This window comes from Anas acuta, chromosome 4 (assembly GCF_963932015.1).
Source record: "Anas acuta chromosome 4, bAnaAcu1.1, whole genome shotgun sequence".
Lineage (NCBI taxonomy): Eukaryota > Metazoa > Chordata > Aves > Anseriformes > Anatidae > Anas > Anas acuta.
In genome coordinates this window covers 73654865-73679131 of record NC_088982.1, presented here as the reverse complement: position 1 = coordinate 73679131, position 24267 = coordinate 73654865, and the positions used below count along the sequence as shown (strand labels likewise).

Genomic DNA, 24267 nt, shown 5'->3' with positions numbered 1-24267 from the left:
ACAAACTTACATATACACACACACACACCAAAGAAAACAAGAAACAAAAAGTTTAATTTATGACATGCGTCGCACAGGGAATCCCAGTCGTTGGCAAATACCTTCAGCATGGTCATGGATATTGTCATCAGGGATACGTTCAATCTGAGTCTCTACAGACTCATCCCAAATGGGTCTGGTGTCAAAGATGTCTTCAGGAACTGACTGCTGAGTCTCAATGGATGGCACATTTTCAATAACTGAAACTTCTAGGGCACTACTGCTTTCGTCATCTGAAACTAATTCTTGTTCTCTCTCTGACTGTGTGAGTCTTTCCACTAACTTAGAAGCTTCATCACTAATTTCTTCAAAGAATTCTATGGAGTTTTTGTAAAGGTCAAAAAAATGTTCCTTACTTTCTTTTGTAGGACTAAAAGCACTGCGGGAGGCTGTAGTGCTCCTGCTTTTAACTGGCAACCGTGATGAAAATACCTTGAGTCTTCCTGTTGTTGCCTCCTCTGAGTCTAGCTCAACCTTCATCTCCCTCTCCCTCGTCTCTGCTTCTGCCTCTGCATAACTCCTAGCTTTTATCGAGCGTTTAATCTTTGGGTCCATGGGAACACTTGCATCAGATTCAGATTTACTTCGGTTATCTTGTTTTGTAGGTAGTTTGCTTGTCGTGTCAAGAGCTTTGGGTGACTCTAGCTTGTGGACAGGTGTGTCTGTGGATGTATACTGTTGTTCAGCTCTTTGGAGCGCTGCTTTGACAGGAATTTTAGACTTTGGTTTTGCTTGGTCATCTTTTCCTTCACACTGCAGACTGTCAAGAAAGCCATCAGTGGGAAGGCTCTCGTTTTCTAATTGTTGCAATGATTGTGATGCAGTAGCAGCTGTTCTTACAGGAATTTTGGATTTGCTTTCACAAGAAGGCACTCTCTCCATTAAAGCAGTAGGGATTTCAATCACAGATCTCTGTTCCTCTGGTGAAGAGTCTGGGGACTCCTCATCCTGTTCAGAACAGACCAATCTAGTGACCTTGGAAAAACCTAACTCATCTTCTACCACAGACTGCTCAGGAGACATAGGGCAAGGCACCTGACTGCTATCAACCATGTCAGTCTCCGCTCCGGAGAAGGGCTCAGCTTCAGAGGCAGCAGTTTCTTTCTTTGGTGATTTTGAAGAAGCTGAAATACCCATTTTAATTGGAATTCTGGATTTAAGCTCTGCTTTTGCAGTGCCTATGCTGACACCTTCACCACTCATTTCTTCTGATTTATCACAAGACTCAGACGGCGAGGGTGAACGTTTCAGTGCATCTTTTCCTTGTATATCCAAGTCCTCTGATTCTGAAGGGGGAAATGGATCTGGTAAGCTCTCTGGCTTAGAAGATTCCACTTCCGCTGCTTCTTTCATTTCTTCACATAAAGAAAGTTCTTCCTGAGGCTGCTGCCCCATTTGGAAGAAGTGAAAACTTTCATCTGGATAGTTCCTTTTGGTCATGTCAATGGCTCCACTTCTAGTCATTTCAAACAACTTTCCTTCCTGAAAAAGAAAAGGATTTTGTTCACTAAGTGGTGTCCCTTCTTCCGTGGGTGTTCTGGCTGGTGTTGTATCAGGTGTTGTGCCTTGGGATCGCCTGTCTACCATCAAACCAAATATCTTTTGTTCCTCTTCTTTCACCCGAGCTTCAAAAGCTTCATCATCTTCACGTATTTCACTCCACATGTCAGAATCCACATCAGTTTTGGTGATGACAACTTGACTGATCAATTTTTCTGTTTCAGTTCTTACATTGTCAATGGTGGATTCAGCTAACTTCGTGGAATCTGATGCTGAAGACCCTGGTGAGATTTTCTGAAATAAATCCTCTGGTTTTGGTTCTATTTCCATATATACTTCCTCTGAAGACTGATATTTGCTACCCGTGTCTCTGCTAAGCAAAATGGTACTGCTCTGATCTTTTCCTTCTTCAGTAGAATAGTCTTCCTTAGATAGCAGACTTTCACCAGATCCTACCTTAACTTCACAGTCAGTAAAAAATTGTTCAGAAGACACATTTTCATAAGGGCTTACTATATGAGGAGCACTACTTTCAGCAGCCTCCACTACACAACTTTCAAGTTCCCCTGTTTCAGTGGTGAGGGATGAATACTCTGGCAAGGGTTCCTCAATATGAGTATCTCCTTGAGGTGTTTCAAGATCTGTATCTACTTTTGCCAAATCACTCCCCAGACCAGAATGGTCAGTGGGATCACCTTCAACCAGTTTGCCATCTTGTGGCACAGAGTACTCCGTGATACTGTGTCCACAAGAATCGTCACCTGCTTTCTCAAGCACTGCTCCTTCAGCAATGAGATCTGAGTGTGTTAACAGTGTGGTGCTTTTGATACTACTTTCATTAGTATCAGATTGCTCTAGTGTTGGTGAAGACTCAACATGAACTTCTTTGTAAGAACTGTCACCAAAAGAATGGCAGGGAGAACCCTGCAATTGTGTGACTGGGGCATTAGGACTAACTATCTCACTGTCATCTGTGCTATCACGTTTTGATTTGTCAGTTTCTGCTGGTGCACAACCATCAGAATGGCAAGTGCCAGATTCTTGTGTGGAAGCCTTACAGCTGTCCCCAAGGACATACGGTTCCTCTTTGTCATCTTCTGTTGGCTTATCCTGTTCTGCTTTAATGGCACCTATCCTGGAAGAACATTGTTTTGAATCGATAGGTTGGAAGCATCCTTCTTCAGGGCTAGAACTGGAGTCAATACTGGATGGTAATGGTGAAGGTGGCTGCACTCGGATCGTGGGCTCCATTAAGAAACCTGAGTCAGCTTCTTTTTTAAGCTCGGTCAATTCTGGCTCACTTTCTGAAGAGGAAGAACTCTTTCTAGATTTTGCTGAAGACATCACTACTGTAGGTATAACTTTTTCTTCAACAGTTGTTGACTCTGGTTCTTCAGCTTCACATGCAGCTTCTGAATCAGCAACTGCAGAAGATTCGTCTTGCTTACAATCCTTTTTGTAATCTCGCTTCTGCTTTGCTTCTTGTTCTAATTCATCAAACATTTTGATTTTGGTTACCATTTTAAACATCTCCTCCTCAGGAGTAAATCTTTTCCTTGGTTCACTTTCACAGTCATCCTCTGGTTCTTCACTGACTTCAGGTATCATGGCCGACTTTCGTATATTTGACAGTGCCTGTGAGTCTGCTGTTTTAGGTGTGATTTCATAGCTAATTTCTTCAGAACTGGGAGTTTCTGGTGAAAGAGGACTTTTCCCTGAACTCTCCATGAGAGATGTTTGCTCTAGACTGTCATCATCAGCACTCCCCTCTGGGTCACGGAGAATCCTGGAACGCACCGATGCCAGCTCTGGACAGGTTTCTCCTTTGCTAAGAACAGACTGAAGAGGACCCTGCCCCAAAATGCCAGCTTTCACTTTTTGTTCTACAGGGCTACTTTCAAGGGAATCACGGCAGGGAGACTCTTTTATAGGACTGGGCTCCAAAGAATCAGGCGTTTTGTGTGATGAGTTATCTTCTAGCACTGGGCTTGCTTCCAATGAGTCTTTATGACTTATAGCCAAAGAGTCATCTGCAACTGGGCTAAAGCTTTCACTATCATGGCTAGCAAGTGAGAGTTCCAATTTTTGGGGACTTCTAACCACAACACGACGTTCACAGGTTATATCTTTTTCTTTCTCTAAAGCAGTGTCATGTGTTTCGGAAGATTTAGTTAAGTGTGCAGTGGTCCTGGATTCTTTATCCCTGCTAATATCTTTCATTATGGAAGCTGAGCTACTTTCTTTAAGTTTATCAGCCTCTTCTTCAGAGGCTTTAGGTACAAGCTCTTCTGATACATGGTCAGAATGAGACTTACTAGTCTCAGTTACAGCATCTAGCTGTTTTTCAGTAATACCTTTTTCATCTTCCTTTGGAGAGAGTTCCTTCGGAGAACATGTTTCTGCAGTTGTATGTGCTCTAGCTGCTCCTTTAGCTTCTTCAATTTGCCCATCAGTTTTCTTTGGTGAGAAGGAAAGGCTTTCAGGGCTTGTTTCTGGAGTCTCTGCCAGCCCCTCATGCTTATAACTTTCCTCAGAGCTGATCTGAGGAGTTCCATCAAGTAGGCTGCCTGGAGAATCAGCCACACCTTCATGTTTAAGGCTCTCTGAGCTCCCATCAAAAGCAGCACTTTGCAGAGAAAGAGCAGGAAGGAATCCATCTTTTACATACTCTGTCGGGAAAGCAACATTGAAAGGACTGGTCAGGACTTGCTCCAAGTTAAGCTCGCCTTCCTCTGTCACTGAAAGATGTCGGAATTGTTGATATTTGTCATTATCCTCAAGTTCTTCTTTAATGACATCAGAGAAGTCTGTTGAGGTTTTTCTGTCAGGGCTGATCTGAAAGTCAGTATCTGCTTGGTCATCAGAAGTCCTGCCCTTTACACCTGCTGAATCTTTGGCACTTTGATCAACAAATACTGGAGAGAGAGGCTCGGCTGCTGGTTTTTTGCTGCTCTGCTGTTTTACCTGGTCTTTACTTACAGTTTTCTTGGTAATTTCAACAGTAGAAATCTGTGTTCTTCCTTTTTTTGATTGTGGCTCTTTCTCTGCTTTTAACGTAGTGCTGTGTTTGTCCTTTGGTTTGTCTGTCTTGTGGCTTGTTACTCGCTTTGTTTCACTTTGTGAAGAAACTGCTTTTTTCCGAGGGGTTTCCTTCTCAGGGGGCTGTTGCTTTTGTTTGACAGATTTGTGCTCAAAGAGTCCAGTTATATTTTTGGATGGGTCTTGACCTGACTGGAAGGCTTTCATCAGCTCACGAACTGACATGGTCTCTTCAAGTCTCTCAGTCTTAGAAGAAGGTGAAACGGGAGGTTGTGCTTTGTGTGCAGCTGGCTTTTTGACTGGTACTGTTTTTTTAGAAGCCTTTTCTGCAGTGCCTTCTCTTGTTTGAATTCTGACAGGTAGTTTTGAACGTACTTTTTGCTCATCTTCCACTTTTTTCTGAAGAGCTTTTACCTTATCTTTTATTGAGCCAATAGGAGTTTCCTCTATTACAGGGGATACAGCTTTAGCCTCAGGAGCAGCTGCCGGTGTTAAGCCTTGTTCCTCCTCGTGTACTGCCTCATCCGAACTGCACTTCGTTAGTCCTGGTTTTTCTTCTTTGCTTTGCACCTTGCTTTCCTTTTGTTTTTGCTTATCTCTCAGTTTAGTTCTAACTGGCTTTTTAATTTCTAAGGCAGGCTTGTGTTGCTCCTGAGGGCTTAGTGTTTCCGTTGTTGGAGATTCTTGTCCTCCTTTTTCAGACTCCCTGCTTATTACTACAGCTTCAAATCTCTCTTCTACTAAGTCTTCTTGTAAGGCTTGTGGCTGTACCTCATGAAGAGAAAGGTATGTTTTTAAATCGTCACTAAGGTAATCTACCATTCCCATCATGTCCTTCTTCTCTGTCTCTTTTGTCTCTTTGTCTATCCCAACTTCTACACAGGTAGGTTCAGTGACTTCTAAAGGAGCATTTCTTCTGGCCTCTTCAATCTCTTCATCACTGACAATGACCCATTCTTCTTCTACAAATTCTTGTCTGGAAAGGGACTTCTGCATAGCATGCTCTTCTCTGGTGTAGGACCCCCCTCTAAGAATTTCATTTACTTTTTCTAAGTCTTCTTTCACCCTTTCAACTATTTCAAAAGGCTCTCCTGGCTCTTCTTCAGTGGGTTTTCCAAGATCTTTCACTTTAATTGAGCCCGATTTATCAGAAGAGTCAGTTGTCAAGATGGCAGTCATTTTGATCAAATCTTGTTTCATCTCAGACACTTCAGACAACAAGTCTGGACTGGCTAGTACAGGGACTTCATTAACCAGATGGCTTTTCAGGATAGATGTTTCTGTAGATTCTGTCTCGTCATCTTTGATGCGAATGAAAAACATTGAAAGTAAAATGGAAATCAAAAATAGAGATTGGAAAATGTAATCAGGACTGAAAATGACAGTCTTTGGTTGCAGTGGTAGGAAGGTCTACAAAATGGACCGGGAATGGTGGATCCACAAGATCTGAGGGTACAAGTGCAAAGCAAAGCTAACAGGAAAAAAAAAAAAAAAAAAAAAAAAAACTGAAAAGGAAAATGGCAGGAAATAACTTGCTTAATTTACCAATATAGCACAACCACACATACATTACCAAAGCTGTAACAAACCAAATCAGGACACCATTAAAAATAAAACAAAACAAACCCACCAACAACAAAATTTAAAATTAAAAACAGAAGAAACACAGTGAAGTTACACAACGATAGGCATCTCAAGATTGTTCAGATGTTACAGATCAATGTTCAAATAAAAATAAACAAGAAAAGAGGGGGAAAGCATCAGAACTGATTGAAAGTCGATTTCCTCTAAGAGAAAGCCAGTGTTAGCAAACTGTCAGAATAACATTAGGTTAATGTGTTTTTTGTTGTTTTGTTTGTTTGTTTGTTTTTTTAATGACCAAAATAAAAAGTTATAAGTAATTCTGCAATAATCTAAAATATGATCAAATATGTCGAGATCTGAATCAGCTGCAAACCAGCATTTCATCTAAGGGGATTTCACACCTAAACAATGGAACAAACATTCTTTTGTTTTAAGAGGCATGGTCCTTTCCTTGGAACATCCTCATTGACAACTAATGAATTGACTGAGGAAAGAGAAGACAGAAGAAAAGGAGAGATAATAAGAAAAAAATGTGAATCAACTTAGAAGTGATTTCAAAGTTTAAAAAAATGTAATGTATGGCAACCAAAAATCAGACAATCACACTAGACACATACATACAATTTATGTAAGGCAAGTTATTTCCATGCAAAGCAAAGGTGTTGCAAATGCTTCTGTGAATGTAACCTCAGTTAAAAAACAAGAGCTTTAAAATTAATCATATAAATTAAAGATACATGAAGTTATTGTGAAACGTACTGTGGTGAAATATTTGTCCAATCTGTACAATCAGCAAACATATATGTATGTGGTATATTGGTGTATATATATATATATGGTATATTGGATGCTATGCCATTACTGCCTACTGGGAATATTTAATTTCAGGAAGCACTACTAGCAAATGTATTTTGAACAGAGTTAAACGCTGGAGGAATTAAGTTAGCATTGTTTTCTGCTCGTAACTTAGAAATTGTAGGGAATTGTACATTTTTCTTTTAGAGGTAGTATATCACGTAAAACTTGGTATATTTCTGCACTCTGGTCTAAAAGTCAAAGTACTAATGCAAATAAGGGCAATACAAGGGCTAGGCAATACAAAATTCTCTGCATTTCTTTGTAAAAATATCCATGGGGTAACTGACATTCTATTCTGCTGACTGTACTTCAGTGTGTCTTTTCCACCTTGGTGAAATTGGTCCTCCTGGCATAAATGATAATGAATTAGAGCAGAAATTGGATATTGGTAATGTTGTTTATCATGATGAATGCTACTTTCCAGCAGGTTACTGGCTGTTTTGTCACACTAATGTCTTTTGTTTTCTAGCTGAAGCACTTCTAATTTAGACAAAAGGAGATTATAGGGGAATGGCCATCCATTTGATCTTCAGGACTTTGGTGCTGTTGTCTTTCCAGTTATAACATGTACATAGTATATCGGGAATAGACAGCAAAATGCAATGTAGGATAGAGGCAAGAAATTGCACTTTAAACTGTAAACAAAGTCATTCTTTTCCTAAATAGATTTAAGAGCTGTTTTCAAATGCAGTGATTTCTTATTAGAGATGTACTTAATATAAATATATATCGTTTGATTTACATCCTCATTAAAGGAGATCTTTGGCACTATGAACCACTCACCCTCAGATTCTAATAATGGACTGATTCTGTATATATGGAGGGTTTATATGGTACACCAAGCTTAGAGTTACATTTCCAGTCATATTTCACCACAGTAAAGGGCGGGAGGGGAGGGTTAAACACTCTGATTACTTTGGACAGTATCACTTTTTTGCATGCTTATATTTCATGAGTTTAATGAAATATATTAGGATATTAATTATGTTTTTGTTAAAAATGATACTGTCATTTATCTCAAATGGCAACAATGTGTATCAACAAATGGACAAAAATGGAGGGATGAGCATTCATACAAGCAAAATAGCAATAGCGGGATCACTAGGGATGTCAAAGGAAAGTAAATGCTTAGAAAAACTGTTTTAAATTGTATTACTTGTTAATTTATATATTAAAACGTATTTAATTGGATAACTTTTGATATTACTTTGTTTTCTATTACATTTTTAAAGTATTGATGTTATTAGCAATAGCTGTTAAAGCTTAGCTCTCTTTCATGCTTATCTTTATTTTTAACAATCTTTCACACAAACTGCATTACAGTGTTAAAAAAAAAGTCTTACTTTTTTCTGAAGTCATATCAACCTGGAAAAGAAAAAAGGGGAAAATTTAAAAGTTGCAAGTACTGTCGATAAATACAACATAGAAGATAAGTGAAAGCCTGCCAGATATTCTTTAGTGAGTATTGAAAAAGCCCACTTTTGTTTAAAAGTATTCTTTACCAAAATAAAAGCTATTTATTGTCTCAGGTAAGATCTTGCTAATTCTTGCTTTTCCAGACATGAAAAATGAATGTAAGTAAATCATTGGCAAGACTTACATGGTTATATACTCCTTGTAATCACTTAGGCTTTAATGTTATTAAACGTCACACTTAGCATAATTTAATTTCCCTTATTTTACGTCCCTCCAAATCAATCTGGAATTATATCAGCACACTAAATATTATTATTAACATAATGAATTTTTAATTTGCTTTAAAAATGCAAAGATGTCTTTAGCCACCAATAACCTTGTCTTTTTGTGGTTTAGCATCTTACGTGAAAGTATCAGAATTCATAAATGTTTGGAAAAATAATTTTCCAGTATCTTCTACCTGGTTTTTGCAGAGTACAGATTTGTTAAAAACAACTTTTTGGGACTTCACTGGAAATGCGTAAGCAGCACTATAGAGGCTAAAATAATTAGTTTTGTGCTTTCATGATGAAATTGAATGACCACCTGATAATGTCGCTGTTAAATATATAATGGGAATTAGCTTCTGACAATAGATAGATATCAGGTTAAACAAAAATGTTCCAGATGTTCCAGATCCACAGCTAATAACATTTGCACCCCTACGTTATTTTTAGGATGTGGGATAATTTTCAGAATCAGAAAATCAACACCACTTCCCATTTTGTTGTGTGCTGAGGAGAATATAAATTAAATAAATTCACTTGCATGACCTACTCTAGACAGAGTAATTTTTTAAATGTTTATAAACTACTTTGAAAAGAAAATGTACTATTATACATCTCTAAAATCAGTGGAGCTGAATCAATAAAACTTTATCTACGGGAAAGTTAAACTCAGTAAATTCCAGAAGTGTTCCTATGGAAGATCCTTTTAAATCACTACAGATTTAATCTTTTAAGTTGTATATATTAGCTGTATTTTAGCAGTATGCATAAACAATAACATGCTATTATTAGCAACATTACCTCTTCTTCTTGTTCTTGATCTGATTCTGATTCCTTTCAGTTCCAAATTGCCATGCAAGAAGGGGAAAACAGAGCAGGCAAAATACACAGTTTTTAGAAGAAAAGAGTGTAAAAAAATAATTTCATACAACACTTAACAGAAGACTATGCAGTATGTTTCTGCAATTGATTTCTTGTGTGAAAGGTGGCAGAAATCTGTACTGCCAGTGCAAAACACAAAATGCTACACCAGCAAGCAAATTACAGACAGAAACATTGCTTCTGGATGTTAGACTTCATGATCCTTATTTGTCCTAAAACTTGTCATTTATGCATGCTTTTACACCTATAAGCTGGCATGAATAAATATTTAAAATAGTTTTAAAAGTTACTCGTTTAAATTGAAAATAGCTTGAGACATCTTATTTATAAATTATACAAAAAATGCTACAATAAAACTATATTACATGCTGAAAACACTGAAGAAAAAATCAAAAACACAGATAACATTTTGTTCAAACAGCCTAATGCATTACTAAAATGCATAGAGTTCCTAAACTGACAAGGACAGTAAAAAGTCCAACTTACCACACACAGGAAAAAATGACTCTTTAAAATACCTGACTATAAACCTTTGACTATATTTTTTCCTCTTACTCATTTCTTGGTTGTTACAATGCTGATTAGGATAGATTAGTATCATTTCACAGTACCTTTGTGTAAACAGGTAAAGTGATGTTTAAATTACATATGGCTTGATGAACAAGACCTCTTGTAGATTTGGGCTCCTTCATGAATGATAACCGTCCACAGGGTTCTTGAGTGGTATCTCGCACCTGGTGGAGGAAGCATATAGACATAGCATCTGTTATTTTGCTATATTCCCATTTAAAATACTTGCACCACTCAAAGTAATTCAGTAGAAAAGAGGCTAGATGTGGGAGAAAAAATAATGTAGGCGAAAATAATGTGGTTTTTATGTTATTTTCCCACTTGTTTGTAAATGTATATATGGATGTATTTGTGTGTTAAAGCAAGAGAAAACACAACTACATACAGGCCTAGGCATTAGAAACTTATTTACAGAAGTCAGTGGTAATGCTGTAATAATCTTAAAAGAACAGACACATTCTGGTATGGTAAGGTTTCTGTGATAACTTACAATACCTGTCTTTCACTGAAACAATCCCCAGACTTTGTAGTAATAACAAAGACTCATTTTCTAATAGGTTATAAAATAAACCATATGGCAAGCATGCGTATTTATGCTGATATTAGCAATAATGTTCTGCTCAAAATTGTAGTATTAAATATTGTTTGTTCATTCAGCTACTCTTTTGGCTGAGAGGCTGAAAATAGTGAAAGCTTACACTTAATTTCTGCTTTTGCAAAATGTTCTCTCAAATGTATCGATAAATCCTGTTCTTACACTGAAGACATTTGCTGGAATGTGTTTCTAGGTGTGAGTGTGACAACCTGCAAATGATACTACAGCATCTTATGCTCTAACATTTTGCAATGATTCAGAAAAAACTGTTTCACAGCTGGCAGCATAAACAAGCGTAAGCACTTAGAACTTAAGATAATGGTGATGCAGTTCTAGCTTTTGTTTGTAATGTCAGGAGGATTAAACATAATGTCAAATACAAAGCATTACCTCATTCTTCATCTTCTGAACAGATAAAGATGATACAACTGGATACATGGGCATTAATGTTATCAGACTGAAAACAGTAGACGCAAAGCCCCATGTTTTTGAACACATTTTGGAAAACCCATCATGGAGAAAAATATGCAAAGCCAAAGATAGGCGCTGGCATAAATAGAGTTCTAAATTAAAAAAGCTTTAAAAATATCTCTGAGGAGGAGAAAGAGAGTTTAGAAGTTGTCTAGAAACACAGAGTAAATTTAATGAAATGAGTGGGTTGATTTTTTTCACTTGGAAGTTTTTATTCATAAAGTACTTCTCTAAAACTTTTATATAATGGCTCTGCTGTAGGCAGGATGAGCCAGCAGAAGGAAAACACAGTTTGTTGGAAAAGCTTTGCAGAGCGCCTCTGAGTCTCTCCATCCAGAAAAGAAGGTGGTGGTGGTTCAGAGGCAGCAGCCCCCTCTGCTGCTAGCACAGACCACACTTCTTCACATCTGCTCCCTACACATCTCATGAAAGAAGCAACTGAGCTCTGTGGCCCATGGTGTTTACATTGCTGGTTCCAAAGCCAGGGACAACACATTTATTCATTTTTGCTGAATGTGTTTTTTGTTTTGGCTTTTGTTTAACAGACTTTTCTGCTCACATAAAAGATTTTACAATAGAATATTGGCATAATACATGCTATGGGGATAAAACTAGGTTACAGTTGGACTTTATAAAAATTAATTACTTCATTTTTCCTTTGTTTTCAAAAAATACAGTAAAACTATCTTTTAAGTTAACCTTAGTCACAGACTCAGGGTTGGAAAAGACCTTCAAGATCATCTGGTCCAACCATCCCCCTACCACCACTGTCACCCGCTAAACCATGTCCCTAAGCACCAGGTCCAACCTTTCCTCGTTACCTTTTGACTAAAGATAAATTAACTTCATCCAGAAACGAGAATTTTCCAGAACACTACAAACAAATGAACTATAATGCAGAAAGTCATCGTAACCTTAGCTACAACTCAAAATATCTAAAAAGGACCAATACTTTTCTTACTGAGCTCCCAAGCAAGTTCTGCATAGCTACTGAAGTGTATGATTAGTTGAAGAACACTTACATCTGTGTTTACAGCCCTATCCATATTGACAAATGTAGGGTGTATTGTGTAGAGACAGATAATTGTATTTAGAGCAAATTTTTAATAAAGTTCAGATAGCTATTTCCATAGATTTGGTAGGTTTTAACTACCCAAGTCAATGTTTAATCCATGACGATAAAAGAAAAAATACTGGACCGTTCAGTCTGCTAACTTTATCACAAACTCATAATTAGACAAAAATAAAATTATTATCCATAGCTCACATATAGATATTACCTTAACGAACAGGGGAAGTCTGTTTTCTTTGAAGGCAAAAAAACTGAATATATGATGTTGCCCACTCTTTGTTAGTGGCACCAAATTGCCAAAACAGTCAACATAGATGGGTTTTCCTTCTAATACCTGTTGGAAATTAAAAAGAGACAAAGCAACAATTAATCAAAGTCATGGGATTAGGATTCTTCAGCATAAATCTACAGTAGTTTAGATCAATTTCTTACATTTCTAGGACTTGACTTGTCAACATTTGCAAGGTTTGTTATAAACAGTCACCTAAAATCTGTGGAAACATTTCAGACTATTAAATTCCAACTGGAATATATTGTTAATTCGGTAACAATACTGTGTCACTATAAATGACAGAATGAGCATTTGGTGTTGTGAATCTGTGCAAATTATCATTTTAAATATATTTTTATTTTTAATTGGATTAAATTTTAGCATACTTTACTAACCTGGGCTCATCAAAATAGCCAAAAAAAAAAAACATTTTCATCAGCATTCAAAGCAGAAAGCCTAGATTTGAATGGTAAGATAATAAGCCTGTTTGTGAATATCATTAAGTTGCACAGGACATTCCTGAACAATGCAAAAACTTTCTAAATTAAACTACCTATGAGTTTAATCAACTTACAACAGCCTGTTGCAGCAGGTAAAGACAGTATATGTTAGTAGATTCTTTTCACTTTGACTGGATTTGGGAAGGTCTAGAGCTTTTGAAAGTCAGGCCTGAAGCAAACAAAATGCCCATATAATGATACTGCTTACATCTTTGGATTGCTATTTGTGTGGCCCCTCCACATGTTTAAATCTCCTCTTCCAATTTTGGAGCCGTTCCCTTCAAATCACCAGTACATTAATATCTCGTCATTAGTTACCAGAAATTCAGCCTTGCCATTCAGTTTTATGAGCCCATATTTTACCTCGGTGCTCTGCACAACAAATGCCTGTCAGAGCTTCAGGAACAGTGAGAACAAATATATTTAAAGGTGGGGTTCAGTCGTGGAAAAAAAACACCATACGAAGACCACACTACTAAGAAGAAGAATATGCCATTAACGTACTTAATGCATTTCCAATTTGTCACTTCTTCTGAGGAAGCTGACAGATACAGAGGGAAAAAGGCAGGCAGTTCGTTGGATCCCATACAGAAAAACCTTTGCCTGTTCTGCAACAGACATGACTTTTTTTGTAAAGCAGCATAACCTCTTTGTAGCAAATATGCTGATAAAATGTGACTACTGTTGATTGCCTTTTTGGTTAATAATATGCTTTTATGGAGTTATCAGAAGCTGACAATTCCTATCCTTTTGTGTCTTTGATTTTCTCCCCTTATAATACCCAGGTAGTATCAGGCTCAGGAAACGTAACTGTTCAGGAAAGCACACCACTCCAAAACTCACCTTTATGTAGATATTCCTCTAAGAGGAAGTTACTGGAATAACTAAGAAATTCAAGTTATCTCCCAACAGTTTGTTACAGAGCTAATTAAAATTTATGTAATCAATGCAGACCATCAGAGAAAAATACCTCAATGTACTTGGACTAAACTCAGGACTAGCCCACATCCATAGTTTTGAGCTATCTGAGGCAAAAAGTCCATTTAAAATACCTATCAGCTATACCTATCAGCTCACTTTTAAAGTGATTTACTTCAGTCTTGGGTCCTGTGCACCTAAAACCCTAACCAAGCTCTACAGCTACGCACAATTCTTACAAGCTATAGTGTTTTGTTTTTTGTTTGTTTGTTTAAAATAAAAGCCATACAAAATGCCTCTCCTCCTTCTTGTAGAACTAGCAATCTCAAAATGTTGGTGTTGCTTCCCCACGTAAAAGTAGATTTCATAATAGTTAGTTGGAAGATGCTGCTCTAATTTTCAATCTTTGAATTAAATACTGGCCCTGACACCAGAGAAAAGCAGGACAAAGAATAAGAAACTTCTGGACTAAATGGTAATGCCCAACTTCATTTTACTACGCAATTTCCTAGCATAAAATCAGTCCAGCTTCTAAGTGTAACTGTTTAACAGGTCCACCATAAAAAGGCAACTTGGGAAACCAGATTTTTTCAGTGCAGTTTTGTCCTATAGATCTTCTAAGTAAGTCTTAAGTCTATAACAGAGAGCTCAGACTGAACCAGCTCACTCCTGTATTTACTCTCCCCTTGCATCCAGTTTAATGTTCCAGTTACCTCTTTTTTTTATTTGCTGGGGACTTCCCTGAGAACACACTGGACGTCCCCTTAAAATGCCAGTGATGCTATGGAGAAAGCAAAAGATGCAGTTTTGCCAAAGGGACTCCCTTTCTAGCATCAGCTAACCAGATGACCAAAAGACCCAAATGTAGACAACTGAATATAGATAACCTTCCAGCTAGCCCTGTGGACTATCAGGTCAGTAACGGCCCACTGCAAATAGGATTTGGTCACTCATATCTGGCAGTTCCTGTTAACTTGCATCTGCCCAAAGGCAAAGCTTGCATCTTACCATGATTTGTGATATTGCATTTGTTGGCCCTTTTACTTTTCACTCCTTGTAGCAGGCAGTAGGCAGAAAACAGCAGCTTGAAAGCAGACATTAGAAAATGGAGAAAAATGTTTAAGATTCTTGTACAGTACCTCTACATCTCTGCTTCTGGCCACTTCAGCAAAATTTTCTTGTTGTTCTAGAGTTTTATCCACCTTGTCGTCTGTCATGCAAAAACATCTTAACCGTGCTTCAATGGGATCATGTGATTTGGCAAACACCACAAATTTGGCCATGTAGGGGACACAGATAATCTCTCTGTACACTTGGGAAGCAAAAGTAACGGATTCTTGTGTCTGTCGACAGTCTATCAACCAAAATCTGTAAGTTAAAATGAAAAGTTGGATAATCAATGCAAAGATTTGAACAACATAATTACATAGTTTCCACCGTTGTGGCATTAGCTGGCAACCAGACCAACTGAAGAAAAGAAAAATAGCTACCATTTGGGAAGAATAGCTTAGGAGTGCTGGCAGAAGCCCTCCTCTGCTTTAGGAGCATGAAGCAAATTCAACAGCAAAAGCTTTTGTACCAGAACTTATGCTCCAAAATACCAGATGCAGACTTTTCATAGGATCTCCTGCTGCACAAATGCCAGGCCGTTGTTTGTGTTTCTGGTACGATCTCACTCACTTGGAAGCTTATTTGCTTCCAGTTACATGACTGGCTTTTAAACACTCTGAAGATTTAAATGCACGAACCTGCTTGTATTCTTATGTTTATAAAATATCTTACATTTAAAAATATGTTTATAATAGTTAAACAATTATAGATGGTTTACTGAGATCTAGGGATTTGTCACAGTATCCAATAAATATTTCTGTTCCTTTATTCAAAAGTAGGCTATGGCCTCAACTTTGTTTTCATTGGGATTTATTCTTTATAGTAAGAATATGTGATCAACCTTTTGGCTTTTTTTCTTTTACCAAGAACTGAATATTTCCTAGACTAAGCTTGGTGGTCTCTGCTTTCCATCACTTTCAACAGTTTCTGGTGATACGTTTGAAATGGTGATTGATCAGATCATCAGGTCTAGAGACATCCAAAAGATCTCTGAAGTTGTCTTTACTTACTTATCTGGTCATTCCTTGACTTCTAAGCAGAAAGTAAGTAGGGAAGGGTGTACTCCAAGCACACAGTTCAGATATCCCCTTAAATGTAAGTTTGCAATAGGTGTCTTTCATCCAGAGAAATAAATACACTATCTTTTTGGCAGCTGGTTGCTGCTAAACATCTGATGATGCACAAGAGACTCATGTCTCATAAAAAATCTTAGTAAAATTGCTTACATCTAACTAGTCAAATGCCAATCCTGTCGTGTCTCTTCCAGGCTATAACTGCATCATTAAACTACAGTGTAAGCAATTTCAGCCTTTTATTTTTAGCCCCCTTATATTTTCCTAGACATTGTATAATTTCCTGTTAAGCACTGGATCTGTCAGTATGCTGCACCTGGGTGTTACTGATTTGCGTACAATTTTTTTTGCCCGGTAGGGATGTGGTGAAAGTTTTCTGAATTTTTAATGATGAGGAGCAGGAGACTGAAGTGGTTTTGGCATGAGTAGCTAATGCTTCGGTCTGTTCTAGAACCTCCACCTCTCACAGCCGAAATGTTAACATGTTTTGCCTAAAACATTTGCTTTTTTCCTACTAGGTAGCCTGAAATGTCCTACTGATTCAAAATCAGAAATGCTTCTTATGTGAATTCTGTCAGAGACTTAACTTTGATTTTGTGCAGTTTTGGGGGGGCATACTGAAGAATGGGGATATATACACTTATTTCTATACTTAAGCACTATTATATTTTGAAGACACACGAAGCAGGTATACCCAAATCTGATTGCTACTACACCCTTGCTTCGTAGAGGCTGTGATCACCACTGACTCACTCTGTATCAGGGCTTCTAGCATTCAATTTAATGATGATTTCTTTCTAGAATATACATTGTATCTTCCACGCTGATGGCGCCCAGTCTGTGACTCTGCACCACAAGTCAGATGTGAAGGGATTCAAAGCAACAGGCAAATGCTACTAGAATAAATAACTGCATCTCCATAGGGTGAGTACTTCCTACTGCTACTACATGTGAATCGCAACAAACCACCTCAATACATACTTACAAATGTACAAAGTTATCAAAGACATACACCATGGATGTGCAATTCATGTCTGGAACTTCAGCCTCCAGAGCAGCTCCCCTCCTCCTCACTGTAAGCTACAGGAACTTTATCCTTTCTTTGGGCCATTCAGGCCAGGATGGCATTGCCCAGTAATAAAAAAAAAAATACAGGATTTCCCTATACCCTTCTAAAGACAACTGAATTGTTCTTTTGTAAAGATAACAACTTTCACTTAAAATAAGCTTTATAATCTATAACTCTAATACTTCCATTTTCTAGTCCCAAAACATACGAGCAGAAATGTACCAAACATCTTGCAATGAGTAACATGTATTGCCTTCGTTCTCAGATATCATTTCATTTAGTTTCTCTCTGGAGCTGATGACATTTCATTTACATAAAATTCTTCATGTGGGTGGAAAGTATGGCTGAGTTTGACACCCGTAGGATGAAGAAGGAAGTCATGAGAGGTCGAAGACACCTCAGAAGCTGCAGAAGCTGATATAATCTACAGGGGGCTTATTACTTACTGTAGATTACATGGTATTATAACCCACAACACATACCTTTCAAGTGTGATTTTTCTGGTCTTACTCATCCTTCGGTTGAATAATAGTGAGTATCATTCTGTGCTTATCTTTGGAACATTTAACAAACAGGCTGGTTGAAAAACAGAGGCTGATGACGTTTGAAGAGAGAAAGCATGTTTGGTACATAAAGGTTGTGCATACTGATACTTTACTTCTAGTGTGTGGAAGAATTATACTCTGCTGGCCTCAAACCGGAGAGGCTATATCCTCTGAGAAATCACCATATGTTCAAATCATTTTCTTCCATACACCAGGGACTAAAAAGCCAAAACAGATACTAAATTTAAAAAAAAAAAATGCAGCTCAGGAAATGGAAAACATCCATTCCTCAAAGTCTGCAGTTTAATTCACATGTATTTCAGACAAAAGTATCTGTTTCCCAAGCTCATTTTAGATAGAATTAGTCTTGTGAATGGGAAAATAGTTGTGCATCTAACAATTTAATTAAACATAAGTTATTGTGAATAGCAAACAGTCAGGCATCAGCTGATTCTCAGCAGAGCACAAGGCTAAAATGACAGATGCACTTTTAGACCAGGGTACAAGTGAAGAAATTCAAGTTAAATTGTCCTTCAGCAAAGATGGTAATTCTCTGACTTTAAATACATGAAAAAATCCCATTTTCTAACCTTAACAGCATTTAAAATCATGTTTGGGTTAAGTACTCTGTTGAACACTTAGCTAGATAACAAAGGAGAGGTGAAACTCATTAAAATCTCTAAATGGGACCCAGCTTACTTAATTGCAATAGTAATCTAATCTAAATAGTAATAGTAATCTAATACTAAATAGTAATAGTAGAAAAGCCATCATGGGGATTAGGAAATATCCACCACTAATATTTATACTGGGCCGTAGTTCAATAAACTATCACCCTCATTCCAGCTATAGTTCATGTGCAGTCCTGCTGGAGACTTCACAGTTTTAGAGATTTTGACCTCTCAGACTTTGCATCCAGTCTCCGCGCTTGGCTCTTAAATTAATCTAACTTCTCCCTTTAAACGAACACTGCAGGTAGCAATGAAAGCTAAAACACACTTGAACGTCTCCCTCTAGTGGCTATTGTTAGTAAAGAAAAAGGAACTGAAAAACAGGAACTGCACATCAGCAAAGCATTCAACTTCATTGGAAGACAGCTCTCAACTGGCAAAGTATTGAAAAATAGTATTTTATTTCTCCTAATGGAGTGCTGGAGCTGAACTCATTCTAACATTGAATAAAGGTTTAATTAAACAACCTAATCTAATAGTAACAACTCTTAGTTATACAGTTATATATAGTAATAACTCTCCCCCTAATGTTTGCACTGAAGGAAATTCTTTGAAATTCATGGCATAGTCACATTTTCAAAGTTATCCAAGATTTTTATAATTGTTTATGAGACTATGAGCCCTAAATTTAAAACTTTCCAGGTCTTGGCCTTAACCCTCTGTCATAGAGATTGAGATTTTTGTGCATTTCTGTGATATAAATCATCAACAGAACAGAAACTCATATATTTTTTAAACAAAAATCTGTTTGTCAGTTACCAGAAAGACAGCAGTTCAATCTCATCACAAGAACAGATGGTTAGAAGAGATTCTACATAATCACAATTTGGTACACCTACAGATCTTTTGGCTTGGTTTCTCATTTGTTGGATATTCTGAAAGTAACATCTTTTGTAAGATGCATAATGAGCTACCCAAATAAGGGATTTCCATGGAAATTTTTGTATTTCTGCATCTGAGCAGTAGGGGTAATCAAAACGAAACCAGGTTTTTCTAATTACCTGAAAATTGAACTGTCCCTCAGATTACTATTTCAGAAAAATGAATACATCATTAAGTAATTTCTGGGAACACGGCAGGCACTAACTGCAGAGGAGTAATGGCTGAGATGGAAATGACAAAAGCATAAGATTCATTCAGTTGGTAAGGGCTTTACAGCTCTCACACATCCTCTGTCTGGGCTAGGAGGCTCAGAGCTTCCAAAATACTTGGCCAATAGATTCACAGCACAAAGTACCTATGTTCCTTCCACCATTAACTGAAAGAGTTTAAAGGAAACACTTGTAAAACAAATTCATACAGAGAAAAAAAGGACAGGCACTTGAAAGTAACACTGTAAAACTTGTGTTTTGTTTTATAGGTACCTGGCAGACACATTTGTCGTGAAGGAAACACATTCATTAACAAACGTGAGTGGTGTTGTTCCAGTGATGTCTTCCCATTGGGCAGGGGTGGTTCCTCCTGAAATAACAGTAATTTAAAAAGAATTACAAACAGGCAATTTCCCAATCTTCTTGCTTCTAAGTAATATTTTACATTTTTCTGAACAGTTGTTATGCAACTAGCAATTATCTCAGACATGCCTTCTCCATGCCTGGTCCATGTTATTCTGCTAGTAAGATAGTTAGTTTCCCCTGATAAAAGAAATCATCCACATACAAATGATTTTCAAACAATGAGCAGCCATAGCACAGGTTTATAAATGGTAAAGAGGCTAGAATTTTGGGAGGTAAGATGTTTTTTTCTGTAGTTTTCATGTATGCATGGCAAAATTAGCCCAGGTACAGTGCACTGAAATCAGTACTGTTATTCGGGAGACAATAATATTGTTACTGATAGTAACAACTACAATTTGTGATTTCTATAATCTAATTCCTTTTCAAATAGTTCAGAAAGACTCTAGTCCAGTATGTACATAACCAGGAAATTTCTTTTGCACATTCCAATTAAAGTCTATTGAGCAATCTGTGTCTGACAGCTCCTGGGAAGATCCCGCAGTTGAAATTTGCACATTGGTATCTTGCTGTACAATTGATAGACTTCTGGATTCCTACCAGCCTATTAAATGTTTCGGCCTTCTTTAACTCTGATGTTGCCAGCTTCCTATTTGACCTATGCCACTGGAAGTCTGTCAAGCCTGCAGATGTTCTAGGGTGAATGATGGGGACTTAGACTATATTTTCAAGTTTTTCAGTATCTTCCCCTGCCTCACCTTTTGGTGAGGAATGTCACGTTAATTCCAGTTAGCTTAAAATCAGAATGAGCTTACAGAAAACAGAAATTCCAACAGCAGTTACAGCTATTTATAAAATGTAAGTATTAAATGAAAAACTATGGGTAACCAGCCAGTAAGAATGTCTGTCCCCCCTCTCATATACAGCTGACTCGTTAGATATCCATATGACCATATAGCAGAGTCTTTACACAAACCTTAGAACAAGTTGTATACACGGAAGAGCACTAGTTTCCAGGAAATAACCTCCTTTCTCCTGTTGGTGAAGCATTCTTGTAACCAAGTTCATGTTTAAAGTTTCTGGGAGAATCCTTACTGATTTACTGTTTATCCATGGCATTTATTCAAATTCCTCTTTAATATTAGAGACTATTCTTTATTTAAATAATCTTGTTTCACTTTCTTGGAAATGCAAATACTTCTTTGTTGACTAGGTGTCAGTTAATTAATACCTTTGTATCAAATTGTAAAAGCACCTGTTCGCTGTAATGACTCACTAAGACATCTTAGTGCATAATGTATCTTACATGGGGATGATATTTGAAATCAGTTTGAAAATTGACAAAGATACTTGATGGTAAATTTTAAGCAGAATGAAAGCACGCAGCTAATTACTGCCTGTTGCCTGAAACCAAATACGGCCTTAATCACTTTGGAGTTACAGTAAGTTTAAATTGTTTAACCCCAATATTTTTTGTATGAAGCATATTTTAACCTTATGTCTATATTGCACTTACTCTGCTAGGCAGAGGTACTCAAGAAATGGAAACTCTAAGTGAAATGCCAACACCCCACCACCAAAATCTACAATTATTGTAACATGTTTCTTGTTAGCCCAAGTTACAAATGATATTTCTGATAGAAATGGATTGATTGGAAAGCAGTTTCACTTTTCACCAAACTTTCCATACGTGTAATCAGTTCAATCTATTTATTTAGCCCACGGTGACTGACAATATCAAGACGCACATAAAAAGCTTTAGTATTTGTATCCTACCTGTTATGCTGCACAGTAACCTTAAAGTTGGAGTGTCACCTCCATAACCATTCATGATCCCATCACTGGAGGCTTTAGGGACAGGAATCGTCATCGTGATGGGTTTATGGAACTTCCTTCTTCTGGGTTCCAGCGTGACTATAGGACTGAAGGTAGCCTTGTTGCCCAAAATCTTCTTTATAAGTTCAGTATGCATAGGTTGAGCCTTTCCAAAGCAAAAGACAGCAACAGAATAGTTACTTGTAAACAGAGTATGTAAAGCACTGGGTCTATATATTGCTAGAAATACTAAAGCTCTTCCATTAAGTGGCACAATTTCTCAGGAAAATCTGCAGAGAAAAGACTGACTGCCAGTGAGCAGGGGGCATCTCCTCCTCTTCCTATTGTCTTTCCTGGTGCTCATCAGCATTAATTTAATACACTTAACCAAAAGTTAATGATTCCTTTGTGTTTTGTTTTTTTTTTTTTTTTTTTTGCATGTGTGGTTTTGTGTTGTTGTAGGTTTTTGTTTTTTTCTCCTTAGAACAAACTCTTGGCTGTTTTAGTAAGCTATTCAGCTATTTACAGAGGATTTCAACAATCACAGTAGCCTGACCAAGATAAGTGTTGGATGCTTTTGGCAGGTTCAGCAGGAGGCAGGAGGAGGGAAGACAGGAGGACTTACACCTTTTTCAGTTGTAGACTGCTAGGCTGGTTTACTTCATGATGACAAACGGTCCATTTGACCTAGCTATCACTGCATTTTGAATTGCTTTGAAGACTTTCATAAAAACTATTCAAGAAAATGTTCTACGATCTACACTAACATCATCATCATCAAAATGAGGCACTTCTTCCAAGAACATACAGTTAACAGGCAAGAATCTGAATAAACCGTATAACTCTGAAGGAAAAAGAAAATAGGAAAAAAAAAAAAAAAAAGATGCCTTCCAACTGTTTCATTGTACCTGGAGGCCAACCCGAATTCGTTTGGTTAGAGCCCCTTCTGGGAAGACTGCCTGCACTTGTGGTACCACCGTGCTGCTCAGCACACCTCCCTCGGGTCCAATAAGGTTGCTATCCTGTTTGATCCGGGATACCACTGCAAAGTACTGAGGAAAATCTCGGGTGATGATGCGGCAGATGCGTTTCTTCTCAAGTTCCTCTGGTGTGTCAAGGACTGAGGCAGAAGAGAAGATGGTCATCAAACAAAATTTTCATAGAAGCAATTTTGTGAACTTCAAAATGCATTCCAGCTTTTCACAGCTTAACCACAACTTACAGACGCATTTTGTCTAGAAATTACTGGGTAACACGAAACATCTCAACACTTTAAGCTTGGCTAAAACAAAGAAATTAAGAAAGACAGACATAGACAGACTCAGCAACTACATGAAGGAAGCTTAAGACATCAAACTGAAGTCAAAAACTTGCCCAAAATCAGTGGGCAAACAAGCTAAGGGATCGGACCAAGCCCCTTTCTACTTCACATTATGATTTGGAGTAGCATCAAGGAAACAAAACCTCAAATCAAAAAAAGTATCAGAGTTCGTTTTGAAGTATGCAGCTTGGCTATTTTGTTCTTCTAAAAGACAACATAATTTATAACAAATTCTGCAGATCCTAGACAGCCCAAGTCCATTCTGTTCTCTCAGAAAACGAGTATCCATGACTGACATTTCCTCCCACACATGTAACTGCTTGGAAAGGATTAGTATGATAATTGCCTTGTTTTGGAAAGATGATGTTTATCATGGAAACTTTTTGTTTAATACTGTGAAAAGAAGCAGGGAAAAAAAAAAAAGGTTAGCATCTATTCTCAACTTTGTGACAGTAGATTTTGTTTTGTCCCACCACTCAGTAGACCATGCAAGGGAAGTAAGCGCAAGTACACAGTGCTTCTGCTGGCCTGTGTGCCAAGAAAATTATATACTCCAGTATGACTGAAGTGAAGAAGTATCTGAAGAATGCAGTGTCAGAAGTTCTCAAGGTGGACTAAACATGATGTGCTAAACAGAAAAAAAATGGTAAAATGTTGTTGGCCCCAGTTATAGGAGTACTGCAGGAGCAAAGAAAGGAATATATCACGCTTGATACCTTCATCCATTCCATTCAAGATTTCATTCAGTTCATCCTCAGTGTATTCACAGAAATGTTCCTTCCAGCTGTCCCCATTCTCACTGCGCAGGATCACCAGCTCTCTCTCTTTCCCACGCAGAGCAGCAAAATGGGGAATCTCCACAATCACAGGCCTGGCACAGCAACACAGCGCATTAAATGCACACAGGAGAAAGGAAGAAACAGGATTAACAGCAACTCTACTCAGTCTGCTACAAAGTGACCTGGGATTCTACCTATTCTCTGGAATACTTTGGCATAATCCTAAACTACTAGATCACGAACACACATTCGATTTTTACAGGGACACAGTAAATGCTGAAAGACAGATTTAAAAAGTGCATTCACCTCTTTCCACAGTGTGAATGGTATTTGGTAAGATAATAGGGCTTAAGTAGAAATTTGAGAATTGTTTTTCAAATTCATTTCAA

At 37.6% G+C, this 24267-nt stretch overlaps 1 protein-coding gene and 1 long non-coding RNA gene across 51 annotated transcripts in view; one reads left to right on the top strand and one right to left on the bottom strand.

Moving 5' to 3' along the window:
• The window catches only part of LOC137856539 (uncharacterized), a 61589-nt gene extending 42736 nt beyond the window's left edge, over window positions 1-18853 (top strand). The window contains exon 5 of the long non-coding RNA XR_011096570.1: window positions 16966-18853. This is a non-coding gene — a long non-coding RNA (uncharacterized lncRNA). The remainder of the gene's footprint in view (window positions 1-16965) is intronic.
• ANK2 (ankyrin 2) overlaps window positions 1-24267 on the bottom strand; it is a 356900-nt gene that overhangs the window by 18697 nt on the left and 313936 nt on the right. For 24 of the 50 annotated variants that reach the window (XM_068682041.1, XM_068682046.1, XM_068682048.1 and 21 more), the window contains 9 exons: window positions 23816-23970; window positions 22687-22898; window positions 21740-21944; window positions 19874-19970; window positions 15121-15349; window positions 12501-12626; window positions 10196-10318; window positions 9504-9536; window positions 8364-8385 (listed from right to left, as the gene is read on the bottom strand). In XM_068682041.1, the coding sequence (XP_068538142.1) occupies window positions 8364-8385; window positions 9504-9536; window positions 10196-10318; window positions 12501-12626; window positions 15121-15349; window positions 19874-19970; window positions 21740-21944; window positions 22687-22898; window positions 23816-23970 (1202 nt within the window). Of the gene's footprint in view, window positions 1-101; window positions 5880-8363; window positions 8386-9503; window positions 9537-10195; window positions 10319-12500; window positions 12627-15120; window positions 15350-19873; window positions 19971-21739; window positions 21945-22686; window positions 22899-23815; window positions 23971-24267 lie in introns of all 50 variants that reach the window. The other 26 variants (XM_068682024.1, XM_068682027.1, XM_068682022.1 and 23 more) reach the window with 4 other exon arrangements.